The sequence below is a fragment of the Saccostrea cucullata genome, unplaced genomic scaffold, assembly GCF_032062105.1.
Source record: "Saccostrea cucullata isolate Sc308-1 unplaced genomic scaffold, CSIRO_AGI_Scuc_v1 ctg197, whole genome shotgun sequence".
Taxonomy (NCBI): Eukaryota; Metazoa; Mollusca; class Bivalvia; order Ostreida; family Ostreidae; genus Saccostrea; species Saccostrea cuccullata.
The window spans coordinates 457540-482329 of NW_026938805.1; the positions used below are offsets into that span (position 1 = coordinate 457540).

Here is a 24790-nt window from a genome sequence, read left to right on the forward strand (position 1 = left end):
AAAAACTTTGTAACCTCGGTCGATACCAAGAACTTTGACCCTTTGACCTTGATCTACTTTTTAAAAACATACCTTGACACTAACTTTTAAAGGGACTTAGGGTTACGGCTTTCGTCACATATTTAATCCTTTCTTTAGACTTTAGGACCATTATTTTTTTTAATTTTCTTGGCCACCTTGACACTGGCATTTGTTTTGGAGTGAAGAAATTTTAACCATCGGCATTAGCTGTCATACAGGGCCATCGGTGTTTCACAAATACATCTTGTCTGCCGTTATGACACAATGTTTGCCTGTACAATAGTGCTCAAAGTTTCTTTATGAAGATATTTTCACGTTGAAAGGGTAACAATTGAAATATAAAAATACTTATATGGAAATATCTAATACAGAATATATATTCCATTTACGTACATGTATTTACTTTGGAAGTGTATTTTATTGGTTATGCAATTTAAATTAAACCTTTGACATGACAATTAACTGAGCTTATATTAAACATATAAAACTACATAATAGCTGGCTCTCAGTCGTATTGATTGTTTATTATGAATCTCAATAAATACTATCATGCTGTCTTTCGTTATATCAGTTCCAATAAATCTTTTTCACGTATATGTATATCTTGGCAATATGAAGGGTGACACAGTACTTACGTTCACATTTGATTTGGAACACCATTTAAACTGCGTACCCACGAAGTATTTCTTTCTTTTTATCAGTAAGCGCAAGTTAATGTTGTTCTGATTTCCAATCAGACCTCGCTTCCAAGCATTACAGGGACGTAATGCTTTTTTTTTAAGGGGGGGGGGGGGGGGCAGACAGAGAGAAAAAAAATTAAAGAAGGATAGTTATTCACACTCGAACATACTACATATGTATTTTGAGAGGGAGGGACTAGGTTTCAATTTATTTCAAATTCAAATTTTATTCATATATGTACCAATACCATATAACACTGATTTGACTGCACTGCAACAAACAAAGGGGGGCTCTCTTTCAATGAACTTTTTCTTGTCAAGCATATTTTTGCAAAACCTCAAAAAGAATAAGAGTTTTCACCAGGCAATCATTTATGCAGGATATGATTTTTTTTACCACAACCTTTACTGCTTTAGACTTAAGATTCAAAATGAGTCTTCTTTCACTTATTGGACTTTAACATTTTATTGAAAAGGCTCCAAAGGCATTTTATGAATTTATGACTTTGAGACCTCTTTACCTGAAATTTAATGGGGGTTATCTGTTGCCCATAAACAATTGTGATATCACTGCAAAAGTTCAGACTTTTTAATCAGACAGAATAAATAATTCATGACCTTGACCTCAAATTAAATGGGCACTTTTTAAGGCCACAGATTATTGTGATTTTTAAAAGTTTATCTCATCATTTCAAGAGAAAATTTATCAAGCACATCCTATCCAATGCAAGAATTACATAAACATGACCATGATGACACTAGTGAAGCCATTTTTTTTTTTTTACATTTATTGCATTAATCATTTTTAGATAACTTTTTACACAAAGAATCTTTGAAAAACTGGAACACAGATTTACTTGCTTCTTTACATTTTGACAAACATTGCTGAAACTGATCAAGTGTGTAGCTACCTTTTGCATTTACTGTAACTATTCCATAATCACAATTTTCAAATACAAATGTCAACACAGCAACTGCACTCTGTTCTTGTAAAGTGTCAGGGTCCATGACTGTGTCACCTTTGTCATTTATTGCACAAGTAACTGCTGCCATAAGATATCTCATACTAACACCTGCGTCTAACAGGGCCATGCAGGTACTGTTTATACAACATGCAAACAAAGAGCCACGGTTTTGGATCTCTTGTACAGTAATAGAAATCATTGACCGAGGATGCAGGTTTCCCAGAATGACAGTTTCACATGAGTTCCTGATTGTCCTCTCCAATAACTTTTCTGCACAGCCTGGCAGTCCTGATTTAGGTTTGTATACAACTTCTATTGTGGCTTTGTCTAGAAGTTCTTTAGTCATCTTGACCTCTCCGGGTCCATACACAGCTGTAGTAACACAGGTATCTCCCAGAGAAAATGTAGAGTCTCCATCGGGACGAGATAAATCTCCCAAGGTACAAGACAACTCTCTTAACTTGTTGACCTCATATGCCATTCTCTACAATTAAATTACCGTAGTTAATTATTAATCAATTAAAAGCCTTTTGATATTTAAAAAAAGTTGGACTTATTTTCGACATGATTGAAAGATGACAAGCATGCATATATAACAAAGATACTTAAGGGAAGCTGATATATCCTTCCACACACGATATGTTTTCTCTAGCTTTTATTTATCAAAACCCAACTCCTATACTGGTTGCAACCCTTACGGTTTATACCCATAATTTACACATGATGACAATGCAAGCCTACTCAGTCACATTAATCGTGTTTACATACAAATAGGACATTGGGAAAAATCTGATAATATTTCATACGATTTACTTACATGAGAGTTATCTTCTATCCGTTTTTTCCGTGGTTATTTTTTGAAAAGTGTAATATATTTTAATAAAATAGGCAAAACTTTCTTCACATGGTATTTTGCGGGATGTTCGGAATTAATCAAGTCATACAGAGTTTACTCGTATCACCAAAATTCAGATTTCAAATTGTTTTGCATAAACAATATTTGATATTTCTATACTTATAAATGTAAATTTCTTGGAATTAAAAAAGTTAACAAGCAGATAATTATTTAAAGTCTTAATAAAACTTTTGCCAGTTTGTTCCAAGTTATCTTACATGTTCAGTTAAAGAAAATCAAATGTAGGGGGGGGGTCTTTTAATAAATGTATTACTAAAAAAAATGTTAATTTTAAATTAAAATGGGCTTATTTACCCCCCCCCTTTCTCCCCATTTTTCTCATTTTCAGAATATATTTCATAATTTGGTCATGCTGATAGAATTTAAAAAAAAATTAATTCAGAACCATTTTAATAAAACATTTCACTGAAACAAAAAACTTTTAAGTTGGTAAATCCAACTTTAAAGTTAGAAATCTTTGCTTAAAGTTTCAGCTTTAAAAATACATGTATGACTTTCCAACCTTAAAGTTGATTTTGAATTCTCTTCTGCTCTTTTACTTTATTACCAACTTTATTACAAGAATAATATATAGATGACACATTTGTGATTTAATCTGTCCTATCAATTGAGAAAAAATTCTTAAACTAACATTTTATAAGAATTTCTACCCCACTCTATATATATAAATCAAAAAGTTGATTTATATATAGAATGTAGGGTAGATCTTATAAAATGTTTGTTTTATGTAATTTTTCAAATTGTTGGTATAGATGTTATCACAAATATGTCAATGAAAGAAAATTTATGAGAAAAAAGTTGAAAAGGTCCAGGGATCTATATCGAAGGGGGGGGGGGGGGGGGGGGTGTCCTGCCCTCACGCACCTGTGACTTTATTAATGCAAAATTAATACACTGAAATAGATAGGTGAGCAATTATTCTGTGTCATTCTTTTTTACCTTGACCTTCCCTATGACCTTACATGTACATAAAACTTCCAACTTTTAATAAAAAACTCTTAAAATATTTCTTGGTCCATCTTAAATAATTATATAGAGAATAACTCATACAAATTCGTACAGAATTTCAACCTAACTTTTATTTTGTTTTGTATTGAAAGAGTAAGCTTAAGCACATGAGACTATTATTAGGGTTTGGTACTATATATAATGAATCAACACTTAATGCTACAAATATACTGTAAACCAACTTTTATTCGCGACGACTTATTTTCGCGATTTACCGGGAGTAAACTAGTTCGCTACGATTAATTTTCGCGATCAAGCCTGTTTTAAACTGTTTTTAATAGTAAAAGACACTCGAAGGACCCGTTCGCGGCGAGAAAAATTCGCGATGACGAGGCTCTCGCGAACCTCGCGAAAATTTCTCGCACGCGAATAAAAGTTGGTTTACAGTAATAGAACTAAATGAATCAATTCTATAAATGGAAACACAATGAAACAACTCCTTCCATCATCATAATTTCATTTATTACAATGTCACTGAACATTATGCATAAAGCTGTACAAAGATGGAAAAGCCAAGATTAAAATAAAAAAAAGAAAGGATTTTAAGTTAAATTTGAAAAGCCAGGATAATGATAAATGAACAGTGAAAATTTACAGATGGATAGACAGATCGCATGTCAGACAAAATGTGATCAGAAAAGCTTTAAGCTCACTTCAGCCTTGGCTCAGGTGAGCTAAATACACATTGAATTAGCTTGTTAAAGTGTATATTGTGCACAGAAAATCATGGAATCCTGATTTTATTTCAAATATTGATTTCAGAGTAATAATCTTAATAACAGTCAATGACATTGTCTTCATCCTCTTCTTCCTGACCTTTGTCCAAAGACAAAATATCATCCAGCAAAGACAGGGAATTACAGTCATATTCAGTGATAAATTTTGATCCCATGTCATGCTTTTCTTTCTGTTCTTTAATTTTAACGTAGATTTCTCGAACCACACTGCTACAGCAAGAGCCCCAAATGCCACCTCTATCCCCATGTCCATTTATTGGGGGATTTTCACAAACAATAATTCCATCCAAGTGTTCACCAATCCATTTTAGTTCCTGGTGAGCTCTCTTACTCACACTAGGATCATAGTCACAAGAAAGCTTCAGGAGTACATCAACAGCAGTGGCAAGAGAGAGGGGACCTTTCTTTAATCCCTGCCCACATTTCAAGCATCTTGAAAACACCACTGACCGCTTTGAAGTTGCTATGTCTGTTGCAAAGTAACTTTTCAAGTTCATACACCAGAAATCTACCACTTTTAGCTTGACCTCCCAGTCAAAGTCAGAAGGTAATGACAAAGAGAAACTCTGGGTGATGTTTTGTATGGTATCTGGTTGTAACTGTTCTATGAGGGTCCCCCAGCAGTTTGTTAGGAGGGTCACTGCATCCCTCCTAGGAAAGGCCTCACTGTCAGTGTTACAGACATCTAACACCCCAGATATAATCTCATCCTGAAACAAATATAGAGTTTTATCAAAGTAGTTTAACTATACATGCCATAAAAATGCCCATTTACAATGAACTTGAAAATCTCTGCTTTCATGAGTTGTTTTTAAAACTTAATTTTTCTTTTAATTACTTCCCATGAAAGAAACACATTAGCACATTTTTAAACATCAGAAACAAACACTTACGATTGTGCTGCCTATATCCTGTAGCAGACTTGTAATGTGAGTGGACCTGAGAACAGTCTGTAGAGTACTGAGACCTGTAGCTCTTACATAACTCTCCCCATCACTAATAGCTTGATATGCAAACATTAGGAATCTAGAATCCAGTATCCAACTCATCATGAACTGATTTTCTATATGTATAAAAGGAACAAGAAACCTTGAGTAAAGCCAGAATAATCAGATTCCACACAGATTTATCTCTTTTAACCTTTTTTCAATGGCCCATGTAGAAATATGTTCACACCAAAGAATTAATACAGAGAAACTATGCAGCCACAGGCCAAGGCTAGCTATAATTCATTAACACACTAAAATCAATGATAAAGATGTTTTTTTAGGTATTGTGGCCTGACATTCATAACAGTTAATAACACATCAAATTTTTACATACAGTGATATTACCTTTATCTTGTTCGAAAATCTTTTTAACAAATTCACAGCTAGTATCTCTGAATTCCCAATCCATACTACAGAAGTTCCTCTGGACAGAGTCCCGTATCTTACACAGATCTGAAGTAACTGTAGACACATCTGAGGAATGTCTAGAACTAGACAATACTTGAGGCAGCAGTATACATATACAGTCAAGGCATTTCCTGTATATCTGTAAAAATATGTGACGATGCATATCAAATCATTCCACAGCATCATAATTCTATGATCAAAGGGGATAAGCATAATAAAGGGCATTTTAAATACATGTATGTACTGATTTAATTTATTGGATGCTTTTAGAAAAAAAAATTTCTACTGCAGTTAAATGTCGTATCTGTGATCAAAACTTACTATGTGGTCTGTAGAAGAAGCAGTTATGTTACTGATGACAGAGAACACAAAGGGAATCAACTCCTCACAGATGTCTGAAAAAAGAAAATCATTGGCATAGATGTAGCATGTAAACAGGTTTGTGTTTTGTTCTTGAAAAGATTTTTACTTCTACATAACTTAGCAAAACTTTGACCTCCTTTGGTACCTCTTAACTTATCGCAGGAGCAATTATAGAAAGAAACTTGACTGATCGCTTGATGGGAAACTTGGATGAGAAAAGCTAACTTGAGCCTTAATGGCTCAGGTAAAACTGTACTTGCCAGCTCTGACTGCTGAGCTGTCAACTTACAAGATTCTAGATATTCTAGGCATTTGATTTGTATTTTAGTCTTCCAAGAAAATAGATTTTGAGAGAAAAATGTATCAGTGATCTCCCCTTGTCCATCAGCTGTCATCCTCAAGACTTTATAAACATGGTTACAGATCTCTGGATTCTACAAGAGACAATCATGGACATTAATTTTTAAGATTATGCAATATACATGTAGATCTTCTTCATGTACAATATATTAAAAAGTTCAATTTTTTCAGATTCTTTAGATTTTTAGTGTTAATTTAATTTAAATTCTAGATAAATTTAAATTAACAAATGGCTCTGCTAGTTCAAGAAACTCACATGTATATTACATTCATTGACAACTGTAAGACTCTGACATATAGCAGAGAGGCAAGGGGAAGATGATTGTTTTAAGTTGTCTAGCTGTAGTGGCTTTACTATTATGTCTTCCAAATCTCTTCTTTCTATAAGACTGCAAAGAATATTAACATCAATTTTAATATGATCTCAAATTTTTTCTGCAGCATCAAACTCAAATAAATACATTCTGTTATGTGAATGAGGAACAATACAAATAAAGTATAGTGCCTCATATATGATAATGTAAATTTTTATTTAATCAATACTGTAAACCAACTTTTATTCGCGACGACTTTATTTCGCGATTTCTCAGGGACAAACTAGTTCGCGACGATTAATTTTCGCGATGAAGTCTTTTTTGATTTGTTGTTAATAGACATATACACTTTAAGGACCGGTTCACGGCGAGAAATATTCGTGATGACGAGGTTCTTGCAAACTTCGCGAAAATTTCACGCACGCGAATATAACTTGGTTTACAGTAATTGGCTTAAGTAAGAGTAATGATCATACTTACTTGATGGGATAAAGAATCTTGGCAATATGAAGACATCTACTACTGTCAAGTGTTTTCAATACCAGACATATCTGCGATTTTACTTCAACAACCTCCACTTCACTCCCACTATCAAGAAATGAAAAATATACGATGAAATTAGAGTCATCATTAATCATTCTGAAATCTAATGTAATATGTCAGAGAGATCTCCTACCTTTCATAAAATCTACAAATACATCTTGTGGCAGTTGTAACAGCCTGTGTATTCCCATTCTTCATTAACAGAATCAAAGGATCTAAAATCTCATCAAAGCAGTCACTAAAAAGACACGGCACTCTCTCAAGTACTCTTAAAGAACACATCACTGAAGGGGAGAGAACTCTTTGACAGTCTGTATTGTTCAAGTCAACAATAGTGGTCTGGAGCTCCTTAAGAAGACATTTTGCCACTTCTAAATTGACCATGTCACTAGTAAACACAGAAATAATAAAATCTGATGCAGCTCTGGACAGAAAAATACTCCTCTCTTCCTTCAGTATATCAAATGACTTCAAAAATATTTCTGAAATACAAAATTGTTGGATATATGTATTAAAGTACTTACTTTATCACATTGATTTCTTACAGAAGGGAGCAAGACAATGCGAAAAGAATTAAGATACATAGATATATGGATAATTTCAATAAGCAACTGACTGAAAATTTGGAATAGTTCTTGACTCCTACCTTATCCTTTATCTATTCTTTTAAAAGAGCAAACTTTGGAATCTAATTCCATTTACCGGTATTTTAACTTACCATTCAGACTTATGTTTGCACAGAACTCCTTGGCATTATGGAGGATGATTGTCATTGTTTGGAGCAGTGCACAAGAGACAGACAGATTCTCCATCCAATTATTTGTTACAACAGTTCCGATCAATGATGATATAATATTCAGATGATCCACAGAAAACTTGATCTTAGAAACCAGCTTCCCTATCAATTGTACAGCAAAAACCAGAGTGTCTGGCCTGACATCAGGGTTTTTTCCAACACCTTGTATAAAGCGCATAACTCCCCATTCCTCTGCAAACTCGGCACTGATCACTAGCAATAAATTTGAAAATATAATGAATATTTAAATAATAGATTACTTACGCATGCACATCGATCACTATCAGCAGATTAAAAAGATAATTCAACTGCCCAAATACAATGTTTTGTTCTTGCTGGCATGACCAGTTTGTTTTTTAATAAATGAATATAAATCATTATCTGTAGTAGATGAAGGTTTTAAACAAGACTGATCAATGATAGTGAAGAGATTGATCAATGATCAATCAGATTAAAAATGAGAGAAAATGTACTCAGCCAAAGATAAGAAAAATATATTTGTTCCATCGACTATTGTCAAATAAGAGAAATCTCATAAATCATGTAAATAACCTCATAAAAAAATTGTAAAAGACCATTCCCTTCAATTCCCTTTTAGCATGCACATGTACAGAGATAGATTAGAAAGGTGTAAAATATATTTTTGCACCTTTTTCACTTAAATCATCTAGCAGCTTTTGATATAATGTGTCGTCATGAATCTGGCACTTTGTTGTCTGGAGGAATTCTAAAACTTGTTGAAATTTCTTACAATATGTCTCAAGATCCATGTTTAGTCACTTGGAAAATATCTATACACCTGTAAAAGAAAGACGATGGAGAAACTTAATACAAAGCTTGTAATACACCATCTTAAGAAAATAAAAATTCACATGATGATACATTTTTTTACTGAAATCATCATCAAACACTACATAATAAATTTAAAATGAACCTGTTATCTTTTAATGAATACCCCCTGTCTCTCCCTATTCTGATAGGAATAATTCACCCATTTCCAACAATAAATTCAAAGTTAGTAAACTTTTTTTAAATCATGGGATGCTAATCTGCTAATCTTGTCCATAATGATACTGCAATAGAATAAATGGATATAAGCATCCTTAACCTTTTCATTAAATTATTCAGATTTCAAAACAAAGTAAATATAAATGCTTTAAAATACCCAAACAATATCAACATCTGGCACCTAAAAGAACAACTTCGAGATGTATTTGGAGCATATTATGCATAAATGCAGCACAATGCAATAACAACAACTTATCCACGTTTTACAATAAACATCGGGTTCGAAGTTTGGAGGATATAAATCGAAACACACAAGGTAAGAGTTACTTAACGACAGAAGCGCCCCCAATCGGAAAAGCGTCTTTGGATCCGCAAAGGCAAGAAGATGGAGTGTTTTGTGTAGTCAAGAATGTGACTTTATTGATCAACTACTGCTTCTTATGAGATAATTTGGTAAGAATTCAATTGTAGTCACAATCTATGTAACTGGACGTCCAAGAAATATGTTAATCAATTGTTTACTCCACTACCTTATGCTGTCTGGTTGGTTCTGCCTGCCTCATTATTTCTCAAATTGATTGATTCGTTGATTTAGTTTCTCTACCTAGGATCTACAGATGCACTTGCAAGTATATGTGAATATGATTATGCATAAACTTTACGTTAAAATATCGTAGAAAGCAAGCTGAAAAGACTTGTGAAAATAAGTTGGGGTGATATACAGTGCTCTGCTGTTGGTGCCAAGAAATTGGTACTATGCGTTAAGGTAGTACTTTTATACCATAGAGTAGACCCTGTATTTATCCTTAACTAATAAGGTAACAATTAGGATACTGTACAAAACTGTTGAAAAATGAAAGTAGCCTGGTTACAGTGGTTACTTAATGACACTTTTTCTACTTTTATCAGTCTTCACGAAAACTCACTGGTCCGAAGACCGAGGCCAGTGAATTTTGATGTTGGGTCAGTGAAAATCAAAATTGAAGAAGTCCGATGGGCTTGTTGATTCTAAAAATCGTACACAGTCAATATATATCTTAACTGACTTACTTGCATAAATTTCATTGATATATAATATAAAAAGAACAAGCACGTGTTGTTGAATCGTATTATTGTAACCCTATCATAACATGGATGTATTACGTAATAACCGGAACTAGCTGGTAACTATTAACTAGTACGTAAAATGTGCAAATTTCCAATGAACAACTTACCGAAACGCGACAAAAGACGAAAAATGGCGGCATTCAAAAGTTGAAGTACGTAAACATGTATAAAGAACTATATGTGGTATATTGCATATATTTGCCCCCACAAAAGTCAAATTTTGAAAACTTCCTGAAATGTGCTGAATTCAATAAATTGTATGAGAAATATAAATTAACAGAACATATTATAGTGTCAAAGCAGTGTATTCACAATTTTTGTTTTTATGACGCCACAAACTAGTCCGATTTTATATCCTTTTTCAGAAAGAGGACAAAATGGACAAAATTTCAACAATTTTAGCTTTAAAATTTATAGAGCGCAAGTTTGTTCAGGAACAATTTTGACATATTTCATTGATATTATCATTCTACACATTATATCAAAATATTTATCCTGAACACACATGCGCTCGGTGACTTTTACTCAAAGTATCGACGAAATATGAACATTTTTCTGTAAAATTCATTAAAAACTTAAATTTACGTCATGTTTGTGACGTCATTACGTACATATGGCGTCATTACTTATGAAAATATTCAGTGCTTTGAAGTCAGCATATGCTCCCCTGTTTAAGAACTTAAATAAATATATCTCCATCAAAGTTTGATTTGGGGGGCAAATATTGGTTATTACCGAACAAAGTTCTTTACAGTTATGAAAATGTATTTTATTTTATAATTAAGGGGCCAGTAAAAATTTTGGTCGGCCAGTAAATTTTGAAAGTTCACTGGTCCGACTGGCCAGTTAGTTTGAAAAGTTTTCGTGAAGACTGACTTTTATGCCATTTAACAACCGAAGAATTTGCAAAATAAAAATTGTCTTTTTTATTCATAGCCTGTCCCTGTTTAAAAATGAATTGAAATTATATCTTATCAATTTTTGTTTAACAGGTTTGGCATTTTCAGCTGCCATCATGTCATTCCATACATCGGAAGATGACTTGGGGGTACTGCGAGAAAAACACCATAGGCTAACGGTGAAGTCAGTGGCCAGATATGCCTTGGTTTTTATGCTGGTGGCTGTAATGGTAGGTGTTTTAAGAAATGATTTACATCACCTCAATGAAGAAGGCCTTAAGTCCTTAAATTTTTTGTTTCTTTGAAAAACTTTTTGTGCAAGTTTGTATTGAAATGGACAAATGAATGACAATACAATTTAAAAACAAGTGCTGTAAATTTTTTAAAGACTGACATTTATTTTATAGTGAAAATTTAAGACAGACAGCTATGAAACTTCATGTATTTCAAACTTTTGATCGAGAAATTAGAAGAATAGTAAGAGTTTAAATAACATATTTTATAAGATGCTCTATCCATAACCTTATTTTAGAATTATACGAGCTGGCATTTGTACACTATGTCATGTATTATCATTTGTAGGTGGCCTCCTTGACGACTTTTGTTGTGGGGATTTTTACACTTGAGGCAGAGTATGGTAGTAGGGTGGTGTCAGGTCTGTTAGGGGAGGGGATGTACCAGGTGGACTCCCTCATGATGCTGTCAGCGGGAGCAGGGGCTATACTGGTGTCTACACTTGGACTTTGTGGGGTTCTCTGTAAGAACAAGTGCATGCTGGGACTGGTAAGTAACAAATGCATTCTGGTTAATTTTTATTTAAACATAACATATGCATTTTTCAATTTATTCATGACTAATCATGTCAAATGTATGTTTTGACATTGATAACAGTTGGATAAAAAAGTCATTTATTTTAGATGGGGGTTATTTTCTTGACTAATAGTTATTGAAATAAATATATTATTTTTTTATTCAAGCACCTTGGAATCCTAGCTTTCCTCTCAATAACATTACTGGTAGCAGGGGTGCTGGGTTATATTTTCATATCAGAGGTATGTATGCATAAAGTGCATCTGATGAGATCATTCCAAAACAATATCTGTGTGCAAATGTAATGACATAGAAAGTGTTAGACATTAATATATATAACATCAAATGCCAAACAGAACATAGAACATTCAACCTCAGGGCCATTAGATCTTTTATTTGTAGAATTCATTGTAATCTTTTAATATATTTGTTGCAGTTAGAAGATACCGCCAAGAAGTCAATGATTGAGGCTATCACATATAAATATGGAGTGAACACAGAAAAGAATAAAAAACATTCCTCCATCACAAGTAGCTGGGACAATGTTCAAAGATCTGTAAGTTGTTGATAGTTTAAAACATGCACTTTAAAACTTAATTCATTGATGAAAAAAGTAAAAAAAAAATATATATATATATATATATTTACATGTATAATACAACAAAACTCAATTATAAAGAAGTCACTGGGACCTATGAAGTTACTTCGCTATATCTGTAATTCACTATAACCGTATAAGAAATTCATTAAATTTAAATATCTAGGGATCCAAGATGACTTAGCTATGTCTGTGAATTCGCAATATCCGTGTTCGCACTAAACAAATTTTACTGTATTTACATGGTTGATGTTGAGTCTTTATCTGCATGTTCTTGATAGAATTTTATCTCGATTCCACAGTATTCTATTATGTCGTAAAATATAACCACTTTGTTCTGAGATATTTGTTTTGGACAGAAGCAAAACAAGATTCCTAGATTTGATATTATTTTCAGTTTGAGTGCTGTGGACCATATGGTGATGAGAATAGTACCACCTCATGGTATGCTTATAGAGATTCCAGTTACTGGTACAAAGACAAGTTTTCAAGTAAGAAAAGGATTACATTTAATATCAACGAATTGTTTTCCATGATTTACTGAATATTAGAAGTATTGTTTTAGAAATAATTTGTACCATCAATATTATGGGATTGAGGTTCCTTTCTCTCTTTTTTTTGCTGACATGAAATAAGGATACATATTTACAAATTAATGATTATTAACGTGAAAAATCAATATACTTATACTATACATGTTCATGTTTTTTTTTTTTTAAATATATCATATTTCATCAATGGATTGAAATTTTGGTGATAATTGTTTAGATGGGAGTCTGGTGCCTAAGAGCTGTTGTGAGCCCTCCAGTGACATGGAGAGATGTCAAGGACTAATACCGTCCAACGCTCCCCCATCCCAGCAGCCTCCTGTGTTGAACAAACCTGTCAATTATACTCTATACACTACAGTAAGTGAACAAACCCGTCAGTTATACTCTGTACACAACAGGAAGTGGACATGAAAATCTTCCCTTTAAAAACTCATTTATGAATGTCAAATATTTTTACAGATGTTTTAGTTTTGATGGCCACAAGTATCCATTAAAATAAGACTATGGTGAAAAAAGTCTTGATCCATGAAACAGAAATATTTCTTTCAACAACTCCATTTGTGAATTTTGTGCGTGTGGTATTTTTTTTTAATGAAGTTTTTGTGTGGTTGTTTTCTTGACAATATATCCATGAAAAGAAAGACTATCACGCAATAAGTTTAAATAAGCAGAATAAAATTAACACTACAAGATTAAGCAAATTAATTTTCCTCAGAAATCAAAAAACATACTATAGAATCACAAATTTTCATGGGGATAAAATTTCATTGATTTGGGATCAAAAATAGTTTTGTTGGCATTTAATTTCGTTGTTTTGAAAGTAACCCTATTTAATATGTAGTCATAGAAAACTTTGTGTGGGATAGTTCATTGATATTTGTTCACAACAAAATAAACGAAATTTAATCCACCACGAATATTTGTGTTTCTACAGTACTTAGCATTTAATCAAATCAGAGATATATTTACCATATACATATATTTTAAGTTACTTATTGTCAGTACAGTAAAACTCGTTTAGTATGAACATGGATATTGCAAATTCACGGATATTGCGAGGTCATCTTGAGTCCCCAGCTATATGAATTTAATGAATTTCTTTTACGGTTATAACGAATTATGAACATAATGATCCCAGTGACTTCGTTATAACCGAGTTTTGCTGTATTGTGGAAAGAATGCAAACTTATAATTGTATGAACTGTTTTTGAAGGGATGCTATGACAAACTGGAAGAATATATCAAGCAAAATGGGATAATCATTGGTACAGCGGCTATTGTTACTGCTGTCTTCATGGTGAGTATAGTATTGGTAGGCTACTTCTTTTAATAGAAATTTATAGTTATACCTTGTAGTAAGAAATTCATGATGAGTATTAAAGAAAGTATTTTTATGATACATCTTGTAATAGAAATATTCTATACTGTTTATCTCCCTTCTTTGTGAATTTGAGTCACTCTCATGCTACCTGTTTATTCCCCTGTCATTTACTTGTACTTATACTCTTTCTTCTTTTATTTATGTTTTGTTATACATTTCAGATAGTGGAAATGATTCTTGGAATAATTGTCCATCGGTCCACCTGAGTAATTGGCACCACTATTTTCCAAGGGCATTGTTAGTTGCTGGCAACTACAGTTGGTCGAGTCCAAGACTGTTTTATGTACATTCCTGGATTGGGTTGCTCAAAACACTGGTTAAATTTGACCACTGGATAAGTTAGCCGTTGGTTAAATTCAATATCCACTGGCCAACTAACCACTGGTCAAATATTTGTTGCTCAAAATAAAATTAGCCTCTGGTTAACTAACCACAGGTTAAGTGATTTAACCACTGGTTAGTATCCCACAATGCATTACACTTGTCCAGTTGTCAACCCAAAAATGGCTACCATGGTAAATATCAAATAAGTAAATAGTGAGACGTTTTAACGTTACAACCGTATATGGAGAAGTGGTGAAATATCGAATTGTAACAGTATCAAAACTAAACAAACGCTTTAGTCGCAAAAAGTGAGGAACACACAAGTCAGCTGGGATTATTCTTCGCTGAAAATTCAAGTGGAAGATGCAGTAACTGTAAACACATAGAATGGGAAAGGATTAGCACCACAGGTAAGATGGATAGAATGATTGCAGAAACCTAGATGCTCGTTAAGCTGTTAGATCTTAGTTTTACAGAAAATATTTTAAAGACAATACCTACTCAAGACAGCTATAATTACGAGGCAAATACATCAATTTGTATCATTTCATACCTAAATAATAACTGATTGGAGTCAGGACACCTTTACTGTTTACACCATGTAAACGTCGTCTGCTATTATTCGAGGAAATTCGCACTTGTTGTATTATCGCTTTTATACATACCTTGACAGAAAGATCTCAGTCCAGTGGTTTGTCAAATATTTCCAAACAAGATATAACTTTCATCACATTTATGTAATCCTGCATTACAATGCACTAACACTGTCTGAAAGTGGGTAGCATCTTTTTTAAAATTATTACAGAAAGGTCATGGTCGAATATGCAAGTAGATATAGCGAGTTCGTCACTAATGCATTTCGCTCCGTACAATTAAATTTTGCGGTGTAACTAAAATGCATTATCCCAAGTGTATTTTATAAATACAACACCTTTTAATATTAGCATCAATACATGTAGAAATTAGATAAAAATCTTTATATAAATATTGATAGCATATGCATCGGAAGCATTGTGAAAGTAGAGTAGCCAACTGAATGTGGGTGGGGGTGGAGGAGGGGGGCTAAACCAACAAATTAAAAAAAGGTAACCCCAATTTTCAATGCCTATATAAAGTCTATCTTTGCAAAAATAAAAAAAAAATAAAATAAGATAAAAAATCCTGATGCTTATGGAAAGATATTTAAAATCAATGCTAGATTTAATTTTGAATGAATATTTTTATTCACTTTATCTCACCGAGACCTTGCCAAAATGATGATAAAATCAAAGGAAATGGTACGCATTTAAAATTTAATGCAGCAGTCAACAAGAAAGGAGTTTGATAAAATAGGCAGATAAAAATATCGGGAAGGAAATGATAACTAATATTATTTTGAAAAACAAATACATAATGCAAGATCTTTAGAAAAGGGAGAGGAGTGTGTGTGTCCGGGGAAGGGGGGGGGTCAATTCTCAATTGATTTTAAATATTGATGTATGGTAACCAAAGAACACTTTATCTATATCCATTATTAGACCTATATGCAAATGACCAACGATTTTATTCATTTGTAATTTTTATTTAAAATATACCTATAATAATTATTTATTTTTCAGCAAGGGAAGGCCGCTTGATAATATCCTCTGTAATGCCAACAGATTAATCCTTGAAAGAACCCATTTAAAACATTTCTGCTGACGATGAAGACATAAAAACCTATCATATCCCTGACTGTGATGTTATTCCTGCCTAACATTGCTACAAAACCACGTCAACTTGTCTTTATATTAGTGCATATGCCTTTTTATGTACTCATCAACATTAAATTCTTGGTTACAATATCTATAAACCTTTGTTTCTTTTGTTATCTCCCAAAATTTACAACAAATAATAATTTTTTAGTCATATTTATCCACTGGTTAAGAGACTTAACCCACCTCTGTGGAATGGCTAACTTTAGCCAATATTTAACCACTGGATAGCAAAGTTAACCAGTGGAAAAATTTTGAGCAACAGAATTTAACCAAAGGTTAAAAGTTAACCACTGGATAAGAGATTTAACCAACGGTAAACCTTAACCAGAGTTTTGAGCAACCCAATCCTGTTCTTTAACTCCATCTGTGATAGACTTTTAAGATTAAGTATTAGTATACAGCACTTGATGTTTTAGACTTTGAAATTACAAAAAAATTGTAATTTTCACAGTAACTACATACTCTAAAGAAATATTTTGGAAGTTTTTAAAATTGCTTGTGATCATAATATATAGATCTGTTTAATACTTGTACCTAAAAGTGAACTCTTTTCATAATGGTCATGTTGAAGTAATGAAGCAGTAGAAAAATTAAGATTCTTTAATTTTCCCAGCAGAATAATTTAAATTTATTCTGATCACCAGCATTCAAAACAAACAAAGTGATACATTCCAACATATAAATCTTTATCTTCGATATATATTTATATTTATTTTTCCAGTATTTATATATTTTGAATATGTATTCCAGTGTAGTTGCACCATTAGTCATTTGAAATTTTTAATTTCGTAAAAGCTAAATATTTTTAGGCAGAGGAAGTATATTGATGCTTACATACAAGAATTGACTGTAAATTGCCTTTTTCCTTCTCAATTCAATGAATTTATATTGATAAGATTATTGGAAACACACACACACACACACTAAAACAAAGATCAAAGAATATACATACAGGTACAGGTATGAATAATCATTGTCAATTTTAAATGAATATTATGATTGCAAGAAAGGAAATTGTTATACCTTTTAAAATTGTTTCCTATCTAAATCTATACTTTAAACAGTCTGACATTCCCAATGATTTAATTCATTCTCCTATCAAAAAAAAAAACTGGGGGGTTAAAACTCTTGAGTGTGATGTAAGACATGTCTGTGTTGTTTTTTAACAGAACACTCTGGCCATTTATAGAACTGACCAGGCTAAATTGCAGTGCAGGTAAAAAAAAAATTATATCAATTTTTGGAAATATAAAAACAAGTGCAAGATATGTCAAAATAAAAATTAAAAGGTAATTTAACAAAACATTTATTGACTGTGTTCTCAGGCAAAATATGTTTTGTGGACCCCTTGACCAAACTGTTTGCCTTCAGTCTATAACGGCTTAAGACAAACAAACAATTGTTTTTTTTGGGGGGGGGGGGGGGGGGGGTCCAAGTTGTCAAACCCAGTCAATAACTATTTAATATTAAATTTTCCACATCTTAGAAATTCTACTTGAAGTAATTTTTTATGCCTGCTATTTTATAGCAATTTTTGGAAATTTAGGGCCATATTTTAAAAAATATTTATATCTTCATTGAGATTATTCTGCATCTTTAAATTTGATGCATAGCAGTGTTTTCTTCTCCCATAAATTAAAGTTGTCTGGATTATTCATTCATATTTTGAAAAGAAGTATTTTAATTGGGTTTTTTTTTATTTAATTTGATTTGGATTAGTAAATGTATAATAAATTGTGATATATGCATGTACAGATCTGTACTTAATGTGTATGCATTTATTTATAATACTTTGTTTAGTGTTGTTTTGAACTTGGTTTTATTTTCTTATGCTCAAAATGTGAGATTCTAAGTCAGTCAGAAGATTTAAATATATGAATTATTTTAGACTTATATTTCAATGATTTATTAAGCATATGACAAATGAAAATCATCATTTCTATTAAGAATTTGCATGTCAGTTTGAAATGAGGTATTAATTAATAACTGTTCGTATAACTTACCGTAAAATCTTATGAAAATATTCAAACATTGGAATCATCTGCCTGTAATGTGAAATTTTTCTACATTATCTTTCAACTTTATCTACTATTATGTAGTATATAAAACTTTGCACTATTAAAGAAAAAGAAACTGAACTTATATATTTTCAGTACTCTGAAAAGCTATATTCAGAATTGTGTCAAATACTATGTGATTCATTTTATATTTTTGGAACTGAAGCTGCATAATATTTTTTTTTTCTTATGTATGTATATATATTCAAATTTTTGACAAATTCTCTGTCTTTAAAAGAATACTCAGGCTATGCTGTATGGTATTATGCTTCTGATGCTGTTACATGTTAGCAGAAAGGAACTCTGTCAAGGGAGGGCAATATTAATTGCGTTATAAAGATGGAAATGCTGTTACATGTACCGGTATTTAATAAAATTTGATGCTCTTGTACTTTGTATATTTACCTAGATGTTTATTCTAGAATTATGATAGATGTTATTTTCATATAAAAAGCTTTGCTGTGCTTTTTGGATACAGTTAAGCTTTAAATACTTATTTCTAAAAGATCATGCATTAATGTTTTGTAACATGTGTGTGTTTTGTTTTGTTTTATTCTGTCTCATTATAGCCAAATCTATTAAGGTCTAGGTGGAATTTGAATTTAAGATTTACTGATTATTACCAGGTCTTATTATAGCTGTAATTTCTTTATGTTTATTCTAATTTTTGCAAACATCTGAATCAGAATCACATATCAGATTGTATTTTGTTAGCATGAAAGCCAGCACTAGCCACTTGTAGTTCTGCATAATGTAGAATTTGCTGCTTTTCTGAATTATCAAAATCTTTATTGACAAATTTTGTACATTTCAATTTAAAATCTAATTGTTGATCTACACACTTCCTAGTATTTGAGTTACTCAGTCAACTCTAATATTTAATACCATCCTATTTTTAAAACTATAATTGTACATTCCAGTCCATATATAAAGAAATGTTATTTTTTTAATTTCACATTATGTTTTAAGATATGTTGTATGAAGTGTACATGTAATTAGTTGCCACTGCAGTATTTTCATAGAAATTTTTTCTCTCAGGTAGATCAGTTATCTTTGATTGATTATTAATTACTATCACTAAAGTTTTCTTGCTTAGCTCAAAAATGGCAGAAAAAAAGATACAAGTACAACTAAAATATAATGTTTGTTATGTTATCTTTTTTCAAAATGAATTTAAACATACCTGTATTCTAATATAGATATTTTAAAAAGTAAAAAAAAAATATACATTACTAAAAAAGGATACATAATATTTAAGCAGGAACATATTCTAAGTGAGAAATAGATAATTTGAATTAATGTGTACCTATTGGCAATGCTTATCTTGTTGAAATTTTTGTTGAATTATTGTTACTAAAATTAAATGAATATCAGGAACACTTTACCTTGAAAATTTTTCATTCTGCTGAGAATCAGCTTGTTTTCTCATTCATTGTCATGTTTTACTGCAAAGAATTATGTTTTACATAAAAATCAGAATGATATATATTAATAAAGTTATGTGACAGTTGGATCTGTAAATGTTACTGATTTTAATTAAATCATTAAAAAATCTTAAATATACTGGTATATGGTATTTTCGAGATGATTGACATAAATACTAGTAATTAAAGCTCAAGGAAGACTCACAAGAACAGTACTTACATTTTCATGTCTTTGCAAGAAAAATGGAAATGGAAAGAATATCTAAAATACTGTTAAGTCCTGTACACACAGGACGTAATGATGATAGTTTTACACTTGTCTGAAATGACATGGGCCATTTGCTAATTAGCATAAACTATTCCTAGTACATGAAACAAGTAATTTTTTGGGCCAAGAATATAACAGTCATATTTTTTTTTTACCTAAATATTTCATGCAACCCAGACATCATTTAAATTATATTCATATTTTTTTGTGGGGCACATACTTTATAGTGTTAGCCCTTTTTTATCAGTCTTTCTGTCAAAGCTTTCTTTTTTTTATGAATTTAAATAATCAGTGGCGGATTTAAGGGGGTGCACCCTGCGTCCCCCCCCCCCCCTAAAATTTTCAAAGTTTACGTAAATCACAGTTTCGTCTAGAAAATGTAAATATGTCTACTTGGTAGACCTCATTTTTACCCTACAAAATTTCCAGAACCCAGGAGCTTCCGGGGGCTTAGCCCCCCAGGCCCCCACCAGGGCTTTGACCTGGACCCACTGGGGGCCTCAAGGCGACCCACAGACCCCTTGCCTACTTTTGGCACCCCCTCTAACTTCAATTCCTGGATCCGCGCCTGATAATACATGTGTAATCTAATTATTGGTACGTTTCTCATTACTGACGACTTACAGATCAATAAGTTAAAGTTTCTTTTTGATTGAACATTTTAGCTAACCTGAACTGAAGGCTCAAATGAGCTTTATAGTTGCTTTTTGAAAACAAAAAAATTTCATCTTCTGTTTGGGACCACAAGACTCTAATTTCAACAAAACTTGGCATAGAGTACTATCAGTGGATTCAAGTTTGTTCAAATGAATTATAGGGCAAAACCCTCGACCTTTCTATAGGTATATTATTATAAAAAGAAATGGTGAAAATTGGGTGAGGCATTTAAAAATGGTTGTCTTTACACTGGGTAGTTATAAAAAAAACGGCCTTTTTTACACAGAGAAATTGAAGCTTAATTATTTAAAACATGACCCGGAAAATAGGTGGGGTTTCACTGGGCATGCGGCAGGCACAGCTTTACTTTGGAACATTTACATAATAGGAGCACAGTCTTAAAAAAATAAGATCAAGCGCACTCATGTAGCATAACAGGGGCGTAGTCACAAACTTAAAAGTGGGGGGGGGGGGCTCAGCTCCAGAAATTCTTTGACAAGCAAAAAAAAAAAAAACCCACCAAAATTGAAAGTTTCCCAAACTCGAAAATCCGATTTCGTGGGGGGGTGGGGGGGGGGTGGGGGGGGGGGTTAGTGGCCAACTTTTTCAAAGGCAAGTTACTTTAAAATCCAATTTTTTTCCACAATTCCTCGATATCACTATACTATGGTCAAAAAGTGTTGGGGGGGGGGGGGGGCAACTATCCCTTCAATGAACATTTCCTATAGTAAAGATAATGTTGGGGGAAAAAAGTGGGGGGGAGCAGGTCTTGACGATTTAATTACTATATTACATTACTATATTATACAACTATTACTTCAAGAGAAATGCTTACTCAGTTGTTGAACATAAAAAAAATGCCATAAAATGAGGTTTAATATTATTTCAAAATAGCTGTGATTTTGTTCTTCATTAAAAAGTGGGGGGGGGGGGGGGCACAGACATACTCTTGCCCCCCCCCCCCCCCCGATCTGAAAGTGGGTGGGGGGGGGCTAGTGCCCCCGCTCCCCCCCCCCCCCCTGTGACTACGCCTATGCATTTGTTTGTTCAAATCATGCCAACTGGGGGTTGGATGGGACCACAAGGTATGATCTTAATTTTGCAAAGGAATAAATTCATGTGAAAACAAGATGTGTTTGTGAAGCACTGATGCCCCCGTATGGCAACATAGCAAAGATTAAACTTTTCGCATATTTAATATATTGGTACCAAAAGTAGGGTATTCTAACTGGAAATACAATTTCAAACATGAAAGTAAGCCTAAGTTAAAGTGTTTTCATAAGTATGGAAATCTCCAAGTCAAGGATAATGGTAATTAGTATCCAATGAAAGGTCTTGGCACAAAAATACATATGTGAAGTATGGAAGCCCTAACCCTAACCCTTGAAAAGTTATGGCCAAGGTTAAAAATTTTAAAAAGTAGGTCAAACTCCAAGGTCAAAGGTCTTGCTATCAAATGAAAGGTCTTGTCACAAGGATTAAATTTGTATGTAAAGTACAAAAGTACTAGTCCTGACCCTTTAAAAGTTATGATCAAGGTTTGCTTTTTAAAAGTAGGTCAAACTCCAAGGTCAGGGTCAAAGTTCTTGGTATCCAATGAAGGATCTTCTCACAAGGATTACAAATGTTCAAAAGTTATGGCCAAGGTTAAAGTTTTTTCATAAGTACAAAAATCTCCAAGGTCAAGATCAAAAGGCCAAGGTAATGGGTATCCAATGAAAGATCTTGCCACGAAGAATACATATGTAAAGTATGGAAGCCCTAACCCTAACCATTCAGAAGTTATGGCCAAGGTTAAAAATTTTAAAATAGGTCAAACGTCAAGGTCAAAGTTTTCGGTATCAAATGAAGAGTCTTCTCACAAGGATTACATATGTGAATTATGAAAGCCCTGTCACTTAATTACCGTTCAAAAGTTATGGCCAAGTTTAAAGTTTTTCATAAGTACACAAATCTCCAAGGTCAAGTCAAAAGGTCAAGGTTGCTGGTATCCAATGAAAGGTTCTTTCTGCAAAGAATTCATATGTGAAGTATAAATGTCCTGGTATCTACTGTTCAAAAGATATGGCCAAAGTAGAAGTTTGGGATTTTTGTGTAAAAGTGGGTCAAACTCCAATCATGTCAGGGTCAAAAAGTCAGATTTGGTGGTACCCAAAGAAAGGTCTTGTCACAAGGAATACACATGTGAAATATGAAAGACATAACTCCACTAAATCAAGACTTATGGCAATTAAAGGTTAATTTTTTGTGGACTAACAGATAGACAGATGGACGGGCACGACAAAAACTTCGGTTACGGGAGCATTAAAATCATTAAAACCTGCTCACGATTCAGGTGAGCACTTTGGTCCTATAGCACAGAACATTTCCGGAAAAATTATCGCTATCAATTCAAGTGCTATAAATTCATCTAAAAATGAAAGTAGATCTTTATCCTTAAAACGTTTGTAAAGACTTTAACGTAGAAACTGTCAACACAGCAAACACTGCGAATAATTGAACAAACTTTATGGTATAGTTATCGAAAAGAATGGAGAAACCAAGTGAAAGACAACAGCGGATTATAGAAGCAATCGAAGAAAATGACATGACAACACTCGAACAAATGATATGCCGAGATAATGTATCTCCCAACTTTTACATCAATGGTACAACTCCTATATGTAAAGCAGCAACAGAAGGAAACGTGGAGGCTTTATCTATTCTTCTTCGTGACAATTGCATTCTTGACACACCGAATGTGCGGGATGATGTTTGGCAGAGGATGCCAATACACATTGCAGCATCCAAAGGACATGTTGCATTCCTGAAGCTTCTTCTAGAACATTTTCACGATGTTGATATCAAAGACAGTGATGGGCGTACCTCTCTACACTGGGCAGCTATATTTGGAAACTGTGATATTGCTGAGATTCTATTAAAAGAAGGGGCCAATGTAAATGGTGCACAACGAGATGGTTTTACTCCACTCTACGCTGCTACCTGCTTTGGACACATTGACGTATGCTGCATGTTGCTGAAATATGGAGGAGATGCAATGGTGTGTGATGAAGAGGGATGGAATGTTCTCCACACTGCAGCCAATTATGGACATTTGTCAATTTTGAAACTAATGTCACTCTCAGGACCATGTTTATCTTGCAGAACAATGAAAGGAGAGAATGCCTTGCACATTGCTACAAGTAGTGGTCATCTCAAAATCGTTGAACACCTTGTGCAGAGTGGCATTCCACTAAACACACAGACTCAGGATGGTTTTACAGCACTTCACCTCAGCGTTCAGTTCAACAGACCAGCTATTTGTAAATACCTCCTACAATCAGGGGCCGATATGTACATCCCCAACAAAGCAGGGCAAAGTATATGTTACTTCGTTGCTCTAAAGATGGACAAACAATTCATACAAATACTGTTGGATGCTGGATATAATTTCAGTAGAGAACAGTGGATTCGTAGCAATTCTTTCCCAGCTACAAACAATAAGAATGAGGAAATGCAAAGTTATATCAGGAACTGTGCACAGTTTCCGTTATCTTTACTCCACCTTTGTCAGTTCAGAACAGCCCGTTTACTGGGTTGGAATTATAGGTCTCATGCAGATTCCCTACCTCTTCCAAGATACTTAAAGGATGTTGTAAAACAAACTGGACCATAACCCCAATGAAATTGTTTTGAAATTTACAACTTTACTTTTTGTGTGAAATGAAAATGTAACTACCCAGGTATGCTGAAATACTGATGAACTTTATATTTTCAGATTTAAAATACAAATGCACTACCACAAAGATTTTTCATTCTTCTTTCCAAATGCATGGTTGTCTGTAACAACTGACATAGTAGGAGTTAATCAACTATAAGTTGATTTGGGTT

General features: G+C 33.1%; 4 protein-coding genes across 5 annotated transcripts; 2 read left to right on the forward strand and 2 right to left on the reverse strand.

The window, feature by feature from the left end:
* Positions 1-1436: 1436 nt before the first annotated feature.
* LOC134251329 (exosome complex component RRP46-like) lies at positions 1437-2594 on the reverse strand. Its single transcript, XM_062733722.1, has 2 exons — positions 2484-2594; positions 1437-2150 (listed from the first exon to the last, which is right to left on the reverse strand). Exon 2 carries the CDS (start codon positions 2145-2147, stop codon positions 1497-1499), a length of 651 nt encoding a protein of 216 aa, XP_062589706.1. The 5' UTR covers positions 2148-2150; positions 2484-2594; the 3' UTR covers positions 1437-1496.
* Positions 2595-3992: 1398 nt separating this feature from the next.
* On the reverse strand, positions 3993-9300 carry LOC134251336 (BRCA1-associated ATM activator 1-like). The gene is made up of 11 exons (XM_062733729.1): positions 9266-9300; positions 8750-8899; positions 8023-8313; positions 7438-7786; positions 7242-7349; positions 6704-6836; positions 6377-6521; positions 6046-6119; positions 5662-5863; positions 5221-5390; positions 3993-5037 (listed from the first exon to the last, which is right to left on the reverse strand). Exons 2-11 carry the CDS (start codon positions 8868-8870, stop codon positions 4363-4365), a joined length of 2268 nt encoding a protein of 755 aa, XP_062589713.1. The 5' UTR covers positions 8871-8899; positions 9266-9300; the 3' UTR covers positions 3993-4362.
* Positions 9301-9486: 186 nt separating this feature from the next.
* On the forward strand, positions 9487-17916 carry LOC134251389 (23 kDa integral membrane protein-like). Of its 2 annotated transcripts, none has more exons than XM_062733786.1 (10): positions 9487-9561; positions 11208-11344; positions 11697-11897; positions 12092-12166; positions 12361-12480; positions 12920-13013; positions 13291-13430; positions 14287-14370; positions 14616-14743; positions 16860-17916. In XM_062733786.1, exons 2-9 carry the CDS (start codon positions 11231-11233, stop codon positions 14658-14660), a joined length of 873 nt encoding a protein of 290 aa, XP_062589770.1. In that variant the 5' UTR covers positions 9487-9561; positions 11208-11230; the 3' UTR covers positions 14661-14743; positions 16860-17916. The 2 variants fall into 2 exon arrangements, with proteins under 2 accessions (XP_062589770.1, XP_062589769.1); XM_062733785.1 differs by having other exon boundaries at positions 9488-9575; positions 11223-11344.
* Positions 17917-23381: 5465 nt separating this feature from the next.
* LOC134251390 (serine/threonine-protein phosphatase 6 regulatory ankyrin repeat subunit B-like) lies at positions 23382-24705 on the forward strand. Its single transcript, XM_062733787.1, has one exon. It carries the CDS (start codon positions 23451-23453, stop codon positions 24573-24575), a length of 1125 nt encoding a protein of 374 aa, XP_062589771.1. The 5' UTR covers positions 23382-23450; the 3' UTR covers positions 24576-24705.
* The last annotated feature ends 85 nt before the right edge of the window (positions 24706-24790 follow it).